At 39.6% G+C, this 13159-nt stretch overlaps 1 protein-coding gene across 7 annotated transcripts in view; it reads right to left on the bottom strand.

Moving 5' to 3' along the window:
- Positions 1 to 13159, bottom strand: part of WDFY3 (WD repeat and FYVE domain containing 3) — a 290091-nt gene that overhangs the window by 62440 nt on the left and 214492 nt on the right. For all 7 annotated transcript variants that reach the window (XM_043514073.1, XM_043514074.1, XM_043514078.1 and 4 more), the window contains 6 exons: positions 12737 to 12916; positions 10082 to 10315; positions 8845 to 8944; positions 5296 to 5456; positions 3164 to 3393; positions 2045 to 2154 (listed from right to left, as the gene is read on the bottom strand). In XM_043514073.1, the coding sequence (XP_043370008.1) occupies positions 2045 to 2154; positions 3164 to 3393; positions 5296 to 5456; positions 8845 to 8944; positions 10082 to 10315; positions 12737 to 12916 (1015 nt within the window). The remainder of the gene's footprint in view (positions 1 to 2044; positions 2155 to 3163; positions 3394 to 5295; positions 5457 to 8844; positions 8945 to 10081; positions 10316 to 12736; positions 12917 to 13159) is intronic.

The following is a 13159-nucleotide window of genomic DNA, read 5'->3' on the forward strand; positions in this document are numbered from 1 at the left end:
CAGTCCCTCACTATGTGGTTTCAGGGTACTGCCTTTTCTCTACAAACTCCAGGCACACCCACTCCAGAGCACGAGTCTCGGGCAGTATCAGACCAAAGGGCAAGATGGACTCTTTTTCGAGGATCCATCAATAGATTTATCCCTCTTCTTGCATTTGCTCTTATATTCCTCATGGTGTGCTTGGTAAAGACCTGTGCTTGGTGAAGGACTCCAAACTTCTGGTTCAGGACACCAGTGAAACATTGCCCAGATAGGTGGAAGGGGAGAGGAAAGGCCCAGGATCCAAGTGAGGTCTCCTAGAGAGCTCCAGAAAGTGTTTTCAAAGCTTAAGTTCCAAAGTACATGGACAGCACATGGTACATGGAGAGAAGTATGGTAGACGCCACACCTCCAGGGCATGTTAGACTCCCTGAAGCAATACAGGCACTCACCAGGAAGACCCGGGGGACGGGGCAGGCCATGCAAGGCTGAAACCCTGGTACTTAAAAACTTAGGTACCTGAAAGAAATGGGAGATAAGGGGAGGCAGCACTAAAAATAAACTAAACTAATAATCCAAGCTAAACTATTATTTACAATGTTTACAGATTCTATGCAGGAGTAATGAAGAAGAGAAGAATGGACACAGGAGGTTCCAACCAGACTGTGCGCCATAGGAAAGGAACTGGAGAGGTGGATCATCTGTGCAGTCCTTTATGCCCTCAGCTGAAAGCATGAGGAGGCGCAAAGTGTGGGCATGGACCAACCGACACTGCTTTTGACAAATTTCTGGTCCCAGGTGCACACCCACCACAATGAATACCCATAGGGACCAGCACTCACAAAAGAATTAATGTTTGTGAAACATTCAGATGCTATGCAATGAGTACCTTAGGGGAAAAAAACATGAGGAAATCAATAATTCTGTCTTGAGAGGAAGGTTTGAATAAATATGCAGTAAATAAGGCCTAGGGTCATATACTGAACAATGAGGAGAAATAAAATACTGAATAGCTGCTCATTCATCGAGCACTGTCCATTCGGTTCACTGAATGAGGCAGGGGTCCTGTGGAAAAAGCAGGATGGGATCATGTAATCAAAAACTATCATAATGCATATGCAAAAGGAGTGGAATTAAGGTTGCAAGTGCAACTTTAAATTCTGACATTTCTTAAGTTTTAAGTCTTTAACTTTGCAACCTTACTAATGTTCTTTTAACACAGTTTTTTGTGTATGTAATAATATATATAACCTTCATGAAACTAGAAATGCTCACCTCACAATCTTCTCCTCTAAGGGTTGGTTCTGTCAAACTGATCCACGTGAACACTGAGAAGGGTACAGAACAATAATAGGGTGGCCACTCTCTCTCTGCGATAAGGATTGACAGTGAACTTAACTTTTACATTGATGTCCCTGATTCCTAAAACTGCTACTTCCATATCTTCCTATTTCGCCCGTTTCTTTTCTTCATGTATCATTAGGGGCTCTTTGGTGGTTCTCTCTTACCTGCTTTTCAGGCATGCTACCTACTCTCTTTAGTGCTTTTCAACACCCATCTGTGATAATCCCAATTTCCTCTCTGGACCAAGTTGGTAGCTAATTTCCAGTAAGTGACAGATCCTGCTGTTTTCACTGAATTATATACCTTTTGCCTAATCATAGTTACTTCTTACCTCTGTTTACCAAGATCTAGCTGATGTACACAAAACTATCGATTCATATTGGACTTGCCTCTGTATATATAAACAAATGTTTCTTCCAATTAGTATAGTTAACACTTTTAATGGCCTTTATACCCATATCAGGAAGGGACTGAAATGTTTGTACTGTTTTGATAAATCAATAGCAGACACTGGATGCTTCTCAATATTTCTGTGAAGTGTTGTACGTTTTTGATACGTTTACCGTCTCAGATAACCATCCTCTCCTTCTGCCAACACCCCTCCACCAAAAAATGGGAAAAAAGATGGTAGTGAGGAAGGGAAGGAGAAGAATAAGAATATTTTAAGAATCTAGTGGTATTAACAGAAATCTGATTTTAGCTTTAGCTGCTTTTTTATTACCTTCGCTAATATCTTGATTGTAGACTCCATCTGGTTCTATGTCAGAGGGGATCATAATATGCCAAGTGGTCATCCTGGCTTCTGCTTCCAGTCCAAATCCATCAACACCACTACAATAAATTTAGAATGAACAGAAGCAGATAGGGTTTAAGAACTGAAGTGGTTAATCTTTCTGTGGTATCATCAAACCGAATCAATGCGTACTGCTACAGGAGCAGAGACATGCTTCTGGTCCCTCTTGTTTTGGGGATATGCAGCCTCACTCTGAGTTGCAGTTTTATGAAGAAGGGCATGATTTTCTACTAAAGTCACTGGGGAAAAATAGGGTGAAACTTGTACAATTCAAATTGATGACAAGTGTCAAAAGGGAAGCATTAGATTTCTGCTGGTATTAATGCTCAAGAGACGGATAAAATACAAAGAACCAGGAAAAAAATTCACTGGAGGAATATGAAAATCCAGGAAATTCAGATTGGTGTTCCTGACCTTTACAACAGAGTGCAAGACACATTATTTGGTCAAGCATTTGCCAGACTGCGGATCATCATTTATTTATAATGGTTCAGGAGGGTGAAACAAAGAAGAGGCTATTTATGCTGCTGGTCTAGAGAGCTGATATAATGCCTGATTGCTTATAACCAATGTTGTATGCCCAGATGCTAAGGCAATGAGTGCACAAAAAAATCATTATTTGCAAAATAATTTTAATTCTTTTCTCTTTGTAACTCACATCCCACTTTGATTATCAACCACACTTATTATAAGTATTTCACTGTTATTGTTTTCTGACAGTTGCTGGCAATATCTTGCAGATATTTTACACTATTAAAGCTTAATAAGGCTGACGAACAAGGTATATTTGTATATCAATACCTTAACACAGCTGTGGAAAAGGAGATAGGATTATACTCCTCAGACTGTATTGCCCAATTGTAGTTTTGCTCAAGATGAACCATTTCAGTTATCTTGAACTTTCCTGGCATCAAACATTATAAACAGAGATCCACAATTTTGCCAACTGTTTGTGATTCATCAGTAAACAGCCATAGCTTAGAGAGGAAGAAAAAACACTGTACAAGACTGACTGTAATATGATGAATTTAAGTTTGAGGCACTTACCTTCCCATATGCAGATTAATCAGGCAGTGAGCTAGACAGCAGATGAACTCTTGATCATGGTTCCCAGGTCCCAGAATTAGGTTTCTGTTCACCGTAAGGACCCTTAGAGAATCAAGGAGAGCAACTTGCTGAGGGACAGTTTTGTGTGCCCTTGAGAACTGATACAAGATGGTCCTATTCAGGCAGTGATAAACAGCATCCAGTGATAACCCCTGAGATCTTCTTTTTGACTGATGGAAAGCACAAAACAATTAATATAATGTCAGATAGTGAAATCTCCACACAAACTTATTTCTTCAAATCTGACACTGATTTTTTTCAAAAAACTTTCATTTTACTAAAAGATCTTTGTACTGATTAATTCCCCAGCTCAATCCCAGTATGTATTAATGTTTCGCTTGCCTGGAAACGAGAACTGAAGTCATGTCGATAAATGGACTGATAAGAATTTTGTTTTATGGCAACTTCAGTGGTAACTTATTGAAATGCCGTGTTCTAATTTCCACAACAAAGGTTCTCAATGAGCTTCAGTGGAAGAGGAGGAGGAATTGTTGGACTCATCTTACTCCAGAAATCCTCTCACAAATTCATAACAGTTTTAAATCTAATTAATCTGAAATCAAGTTTAATTATTCCAGTTATAAAAATGGTTCCCAGCATCAGAGTCTTATGCAGAGTCTACTGCAGCAATGGTTTTAAGACTGAATAATTGGGAAAAATCCCCAGAATAGACAAGACCTCTCTCTTCATCAGGCACTCAGACACCAAGAGCTGAATACAGCATACTCAGACAGGTACATGAGTCAACCCCACTATCAAAATATTGTATCGTAGCAGAACACTGATCCACTACATATAAACACCAACAGGCCATGCTATGAAGGTGCAGACTCAAAAAGAGGGAAAAAAAAAGAAAAGGCTGAGGAGAAAAACCCATACATTTCCAAAGACAGAGCACTAACATGAAAACTTACATTGCTCTTTTAGTCTCCTCTTCCAGTTTGGCATGAGAATGTCAAAACACTATGTACGCAAACTTGCAAATCCTTTGGTATATAACAGCCTAATACATTTCTCTGGAATTTTCATGCACTAAGGGCTTGTAAAATGACACCCAAGATTGTTCAGATCTTCAATAATATAACTACAGAGTCTGCCAAATAATTTGTGGATGGCCCAAGACATTGGGGATGAAGAGGGAAATCTTATCCTGAGTTGTTTCCATTCATTTATATCACGTTTATCATCATCACACTGCCAAGGAGAAAGATAAGGTGGACAACTGTCTCTTTCACCATGCTTGCTGTTAAGGGGGTAAACTATGCAAGTCCGAGATGCAAGGCAAGACCGTTGGGGCTCACAAAGGGAGAAAACTAAAAACTTGACTTTCCTGCTTATATTAACTTAAAAAGCTTTGCAGTATGAGGAAGTTCTAGTTTCCTTCAAAATGCAGGCAGTGCTCAACTTTATGACGTTTGATTTATGACTAACAGCACTTACAACATTTCTGAATTGACACCCTGATATGACTTATGACAAATGGTTTTGACTTTATGATGCTCAATCCTGCAATGGAGTTCCGAGTTATGACTTACAACGCAATTTTCAGGAACCAATTGTGTCGTAAGTCCGAAGACTGCCTGTATTAAGCTAGGTTTCAGAGTAGCAGCCGTGTTAGTCTGTATTCGCAAAAAGAAAAGGAGTACTTGTGGCACCTTAGAGACTAACAAATTTATTAGAGTATAAGCTTTAATAAATTTGTTAGTCTCTAAGGTGCCACAAGTACTCCTTTTCTTTTTGTGTATTAAGCTAAACTCTGTTTTAAAATGCGCATGATATTTTAAAAATATTCTCTGACAAAAACCACCACACCTTGGAATCTCCAGTAGATGAAATTATGCAAAAAAGCCTAAATTTATTTATTTAGATATTTACAAGCTATAAAAGAGTGTGCATCTAATGCTCTGGGTGCTCTGGACAATCTTTTAAAACTACACTAAATTAAACAAATATGCTTTCTTTGGGGCTGGGACCACCCTTTTGTTCTGTGTTTGTAGAGCACTGAGGGGTCCTGGATCATGATGTGGGCTCCTAGGCACTACAGTAATACAACTACTATGAAGAACTGTTACCTGTGAAATTAGCTGAATGATGAAGTCTACAAGAAGCTTGGATTCCTTGTTGAACATGCCCTGCCAAAGCTTATCCACCACACGCTGTGTGAAATAAAACACATTGTTCACCAGCACCTGGTAACTGCCACCACTTGTAATAGGCAGAGATGCATCTTCACCTAAATTACAAAAGAAAACAAAATGATTTAAACAACAACAACAAAACCGCTCTCCAATCACCTATTTGTGTTCAGCATGCCCAATAGCTTCTAAAGACTAATTTCTTTTTTCTGCAACATGGTGAAAGTGCTACAGTCATCTGAATGAAATGCTACCTGGAATTGTCAGTCAAACAAAAGGAGGTTAATATCGTATGCAAGACATTTATTGAACTGTAATAGTGACAATGTGAAGTGGGCACTGAAGGCATATTTTTAAGCACAGACCAAAACAAGGAAGGAAGAAAAACAATGCCATACATGCACATTGAAGGATGTGTTAATATTTGTTGGGTAAGGCTCTACACCACCAACTGATCTCTCTCTAAGAGGACAGAGCAGAGCCACACAAGTACAACTCCCTGTGCTCATGACTGAGTTCATGAAGTCCATAACATGATCTTTTGTATCCATTATTGGTCTACTATAAGAGAAGCATCATGGACACCTGGTTTTGTTCACCTTCTGGAGCATGATGGCTAACAAGATCAGCACAACATCTATGCCATACCCAAGTCTAAAGCTACTGAAAGGAATCCAGAAAATCTGAGGCCTCCACATAGTTGCCTCACCACAACCTCCCCAATAACAATTTTCCAAAGGAAGTTCACATAGGAGAATAGTTGGTGAGACTGTTCCCATCAAGAGATGATTCCTTAAGCATGGAGGCCTTCTATCCATCATTTGAAGATTCCTGCATATTGGTCTCCCAAAGGAAGGCACTAAATCTCCATAAATTATGCATCTCTATATTTCTCTCTTACACATACACAGCACCTAGCACTGGGGACCCAAAATTGCTACTGTACTACTAACCACCTCCAAGTTAATTTGATACATCAAGTTTATAATAGGAAGGTATATCTGTATTTTGTCTAATGACCAACGGTGTGTGTATTTACCTGCTAACATGAACACCTACACTTCATTTGCACATGAACTAACAAACTTAAAAAACACAGAACACCTAAAGCCAAAATATGCGCTTGTGTGGGTTTCTTCCTCATGACAGGAATAACAATTCCATGTCTGAGTTCACCAGCAACAAAAAGTTAGAGTGAATTAGCGTTCTCAGCAGGATGTACATCTGCTGACACAGATTCCGAGAAGGAATAAGAATTCAGAGACGAATGCATGTAAGGAGCTGGGGATTTTCAGATGGAGTGTACTATTTACTAGGAATTGTTCTGTAGACTGTAATATTGATATTGTTCATATTAAACTAGTGCTAAACAAAACCATTTCCTAACAAATAACAGATCTGACTTTACAACAACAGTCAAAGTCCCCAGTGTCTCTCATGCAATCATATGTTAAGCACGGCCCTTGTCACAGGCTCTGCTAGCAGTTTCCTGTTTCCTTATGTAGCTAGCTCTTATATTGCTGATGAGTGGAGTAGAAGGAAATAAGGATTTCCCTTCCTGCTTCTGCAACTGCATGAGGCTGGCCATAACAGCAGTCCCGACACTTAGGGAAATATAGGGGCAGTGCCTCTAACTGCTTTCCCCCAGGAGCAACTGGGTGCGAGCCAGACAAAGCCATGGCTCTGATCTCCACCCCAAAGGAGATGGTTGGGCACCCTGGATGGGGACAAGAGCATGCTACTCCCTTTAAATGGGTTTAGTAAATCACTTTCCCCTCAAAAGCAACTGTCACCCCTCAAGGGATGCTGCTGCTCTGAGTCACAATGCTTTCCAGTGCACGCCCACAACAGTAGGTTTATGCACTGCCCCTTACCATGGGCTTCGTGCACATAGTCCTTTGTAAACATCTAGTGATTTTTTAAAACAGCTGGTATATTGCTCCCCACAGGCCCTCACCGGGTAAAAACTGAGGATCAATAGGAGTTTTATGCCAACTGTATTTTATTTTTTAATATGGAACTTATTCTGAGGCACTGTAACAAGCTGACAGTGTTTGCCTCAAACTCCCCACCATTAGCAGGTGTTGATATTGCTGGGAACCATTAAGTGGGATTGTGTTCACTCACTGGTACAGCTGACTTGTTACCCCCCACGTATACAAGGAAAGTGAGAACATTCCTCATGCAGACAGCTAGAATTTAGAACAGACAAGTCTAGAAGAAAGAAATCCTGGGGCAACTAAGCCTGGGGAGAAGGCTTCAGTTGAACTGCCGTAACTACAAGGGAAGGCAAACCTGAGGAGAAGGTCTGATTTGGGGTTTCATGTACTATTACTTTGGAATTACTCTGTTAATAAATCGGACCCTAGGAGGTATAACTTTTTGGATCCTGCAAATATTTAGTTTTGTTTAAAAAGAGAAAGCCCCACCCCTGCATGCTTCTCGATTCTCTCCGATTCCAAAAGAAGCGACTGTCCCCTATAGATGACTTCATGCGCAATAACCATCGAAAAGGAGAGCAACACTTGACTGAAAAGAGGCTGTTGCCATTTTTAATAACAGCCTCCACAAAATCTGCAATTGGTGAGCAGAGAACAACAACAAATTTGTTCTTTTCTCACACTCCTAACAGTAGACTAGGAGGAAAGGGGAGAACTTCAGTCTCACCCCACAGAGGTGAGAGGAGCTAGAGGAGTTAAGCAGAAAACCCACAGAGGCCTCAGAGATCCAAGTTTGGCCACGGCGGAGGGATTGGGGAATAGGGCAAAGTGAGAATTCCTAGGGAGTTCAGCTAATGAGCATGAAATGAAACTCGGCATCTGAGCAGTGACTTCCCTGGACTTGTCTCAGAGCCATCTCACGATCATCTGCCTCTCCTCTGTCAGCCCTCCACACAGCCATCGAGATTACAAGCTTTTCAGGGAAAAGGACAGTGTCGTGTTTGCTCAGCACTCTTCACAATGAGGCTCTAATCCCACAAAGTTCTCTTGGCTGTTACAGTAACATCAATAAAATAAAAAAGATGGGAAAGGAAAGAAGGCCAACTTTTAGCAATCCAAGCCCCAGCAACACCTGAATCTGGGGGAAGGGCAAGCCCTCTGTTGATGGGAAGAGGGCATGATTTATGGTGCGGGGCAGGGATGGAATGATAAAATTCAGTCCCATTTCCTCTTGCTTCCTTTCTCGGCCAAATTTTTTTGGTTCATAATTGTAAAACATGCTTCACATGTATAACACTCTTTGAACTCCTAACGGTTCACAGATTGGGCATGATGGAGATTTGCTGTCATGAGTGTAAGAAAAGTAATACATCCCCTTACATATCAAGGGACAAAAAGATACAGAAGATAAGGCGAACCAAATCTTAAGGAAAAGGGGAAGAAGAAATTAAAAACAAAAACAAAACCACCAAAGACTGATGTTGGCTTTGGTAATGGGAAAAGGGTGACATGTGCATCAATAAATGAAAAGGAAATAAGAAATTACCCAATAAAACATCAGCTGCAAGTAAGTGGTCCATCACACTGTCCAGAATGTAAGTCTGAAACTCTTTCTGCTGTGTCCTTGTTGATCTTTCAGGGGAAGCCTTCAACACAATCAATAGACAGAGTAAGTTGCTTTAAGGAAATAGCCGCAAAACAGAAAATGATACTATATGTTGAACTATAGTTACTCCATGGAAATTTTCACCTTGTTAGGTACATAAAATCTAAGGATGTTATCAATTATTTGTTATAAATAAAAACATCTAATTTTCCAGAACACACATGACTGGGACCCACCAGCTTGCCCAGCTTTGGGAAGAGAGACTGGATGATCTTTCCCCCATTTCTGACTTCTAAGCCTCTTGGAGTACATTTACCCAATTACAACCCTGCCTTAAATTAAAGCCAGTGCTATAAAAGTAAGTTTAAAGATGGAGTTCAATCCATGGGTTGCACTGTGTCATTTTATACTGCATAGAGTGAGTGTTATTTTCATTTCCATAAGGCAGATTTCTGTTTTGCCAGCCTATTTTCTCTGTAACAGAAACTACTAAAATATTAATAAATAACTTATGATATTTGTAATGGGAAAAACAGACTTATTTCCTTAGCTCACACTGGCACCCACTCGTGTATGGCACATTTAAATTAACTATTTGACTGAATATATAAACCCGAAAGACTTTTTAAAATTTCAATATTAGCTTTGGAATAGCTGCACATACAGACTTCTGAAGCTCACACAGAGACACCATGAAGGTTATGGAAAGTGACACTGCATACAAGGCCTCTTTTTCTACATGCTCTTAAAGAGGCAACAGTTTTATTACAGTACATTGCTAATCCTACCTAGCTACTGTTCTCTTACTTTTCTCTCTATTGGCGTATCCCAGGACTGTAATATCAGTACCCTTCCTAAATAATCAATTAGCACCTACATACTGATGCCTTTTAAATAACCTCTCCATGCTTGACTGAGATTGTATCTCTTAAGTTATTTTTAAGCTTCAATGTATTAAACAAGGGAGAGCAAAAAAACCCCAAATATTTAAAAACATGAGTACATAAAGTGTCTCTAAACTCCATTGGTGGGTGTTAAATGACAATTTAAAACCATTATATAAATCAACAGTAGTCCTGATATTCAACGTTTATTACAACTTCAAAAGCAACTGCATACAAAAAAAGTTTCATATGAAATTTACTCTGTAAAAAGAGCAGGAAAATAGCAGTCCTACCTCTAGCAGGAGGTCTATTAGTGGAGTCTGCTTGCTAGCAGGTGTGAGGCAGAGGTTATCGATTATGAGCACACGCATGAAGTCAAACACAAACTTCTTGGCAGGATGATTGGTTAGGTAGGTCTTGGAGCCCACATTGCAGTACTCTGACTGGCTCCTGTTCATGCCAGTGTCGGCTGCAAATGCTCTGAACTCTTCAGCCGGGGATCCAACATCATCATCAAGATCAGTAACCTATGAAAAAAAAATCAACATGTTAAAACCCTACAACTTTGCCATTATTTCCATAACTGCTACTGGTTTTGTTCCATATTATTTTATGTGAGAGTTATTTATTTACCCCATAATTCTGTTTCTCTGAAGATACCTTTTTTGAAAGATTGTCGTTCCCACATCTCAGCTGCCCAGTGTGAAAGAGGATGAACTCCTCATCTCTCTCTCTCTTTTGTTTTTAATATATACATATCCAAACATACATGCTTTTGCGCTAATGAAGGGTATCATGGCAATGGTGAAAGAGTTCCTTGTAGTGTACTATTACAGCAAAACTATATGAGCAACATAGCAAGATTCCTAACAATGAACTTTAAATTCAATATAAGAGAGGCATTTCAGTTTAGGAGGATTTCCCCACCTCCACCCCAAATTCATTAATGGGTACAAACTGTCATCTTTTGACAACTGTTGAGATTTACCAAAAGTGAACAAATTTCTAACTCTAGCTAAGTATCATGCAGATATGGAAAGTATAATACATATTTGTTACTTAAATGCAAGTTCTGAAAGACTGACAAGCACTGTTTTCACTACTATCCATAGACACTATTCAGGTTTTTCAAGTTATCTTAAGATCACAAAGGAGTTGGGCAGAGATATTTTCTTACTATTCCAACATTTCCCCACATTATATGCTAAGTCATTCCTCTTATTGTAAACAGTCTTACAGATATTTCATTTCCATCATGCCTTCAGTGGGAAAAAGGTAAGAGAGCTTTAATTTCACAATTAGCAATCTGTTCTCTGTAAAGTAATTTACAAGACCTTTATCATTTCATAATTAGCACTCTGCTATATGCAATATATTTTCAGCTCGTGTTAACTGAACAAATCAGTTAAAGTGAATGAATTTTGAGTGCACCTATTTCAAATACAAGTTAAATTTAAAAATGGAAAAGAGAATCTGTACCAAAGACACACTAGTCTGTACATTTCCGACTCTGTGCCTATACCTGGTGTGGAGACATTATGCCAATAGCTGCATCTACTAGAAGTAGTTTGTGAAGCGATATTATTCTCCATTAAACTTCTTCACACCTCTGGTTATATTTTTGTCAACGTTTCAATCAATAAAACTGTGTTACAACATGAGCCATGGATAATCACTCTTTTCCTTTCCCTTTTTGCTCTATAAGTATGATGGTGTGATCTGTAATGTGACATTCAGAGTGAAGCAGCCAGCAAGAAGAAAATTCCAGTATGTAAAGGCGGCAACACAAACAACGCAACTCCTGCCTCCTCTTCAGGTTGGAATGTAACATCTATTGGTAGTCCACACCGCACGCTCCTTAGAGCAGCATGTAGAGTATATACACTGCACATCTTCTTTCATGGCTATAAACAGCAGTGTAGACAGCGAGGCACTGTTAGGGGAGTAACGACATGCTATTTTTAGCAATGTAGTGTCCCACTGCTGGGTGGCTTTCCACTACAGAAAAAGGCTTTGGCAGGGAGGAGGCAACAGGGAAAGTCTCCAGCAGCTCCCTCATGCTGTAGTCTTTTCCCATTGCCTCCTCGCTGCCAGAGCCTTTCACTAACGTATAGCAACGCACCGTGGTGTGGATGCAGCCTGCTTTTCATTATGGCATATGGCCATATGTACCTACCACCTGCCACTACCAGTGGTTTGCAGTGTAGTTATAGCCTCTGAGTAACAGAGGAAGGATAGTCTTGTGGTTAAGGCAATGGAGAGGGATTTGGGAGAACTGCGATTGTAGTTTCAGGCTTTACCACATGCTTTTTCTCTGACCCTAACAAGTAAATTAAGCTATTTGTGTCAGTTTCCCTACCTGTAAAATGGGGCCAATATTGCCCCATCTTACCCTGAAAGGGTGCTGAAAAGGGTAAATTCATTAAAATCCATGAGGTGCTCAGACAATGCACCAAAGAAAAATATTCAATAAAATGCATACAACTCCCCCAGAGCAATGGCTTCATAGTGCAGAAACTGACCTCCAATTTAGCGTTAAGATTTTTTTAGTCATTTGTTCATATTATAGATCAAGGCCTGATTAATTTCATCATCTAATTAGACATAAAATATTTTCTTTACATGGTGAAAATTAATATGCTCTTGGTCTAAGAATCTAGGTATAAAAGTCCAGCTCAGATCTCAGATTGGTAACAATTCCTTTAAAAAATGTAGTTCATAAAGGAAATGCCAACAGGATCTCAGAGAAGCATCAGTGACCCTGCTGTACAACCACTACATACCTACTTCTATCTTATGAAGAAGTCTTTAACTTATAGCCTATTCACCGTGGCTATGCTGTCAATCACTGTAGCCATGCTGTCAACTGGCTTACATTTGAGGGAGATGACAGGCAAGTGAAAACTCAATATCCTGGCTGGAGCATATGCTATTTTTCAGTTACCTACCATCTCAGAGTAAGGTCGGATGTTGAAAGGAAACACGGTTGCTGCCAATGCACACAGGAACTCTGGGCTCATCCACATTGAAGTCAGGTCTGGAACATTGTGATACAAATATCGAAAGAACTGCATTAAGGTGACTGGATATTCTCGAAGCCAGGAGCCTTCTTCCTCTGACTGCCAAGGCTATGTTGAAAAGAAATTGCAAAAATTATTGTAGATGGCAATAGTTAAAAAAGAACTCTCTAAAGTAGTGTATTTTCTTAAAGAGCAATAGCTATGTCACAGTGCAAGCACAAACACTACTTGACAACTACTGGTATGTATAACCTATTTCATGTTATGAGAGAGAGGAAATAACTTTCCCCATATAAATGTAACAATTTTCTAGCTAAGTTAATATTTAATGCCTATTGGCATGCAAAGAAT

This window comes from Dermochelys coriacea, chromosome 4 (assembly GCF_009764565.3).
Source record: "Dermochelys coriacea isolate rDerCor1 chromosome 4, rDerCor1.pri.v4, whole genome shotgun sequence".
In the NCBI taxonomy this organism is placed as follows: Eukaryota; Metazoa; Chordata; order Testudines; family Dermochelyidae; genus Dermochelys; species Dermochelys coriacea.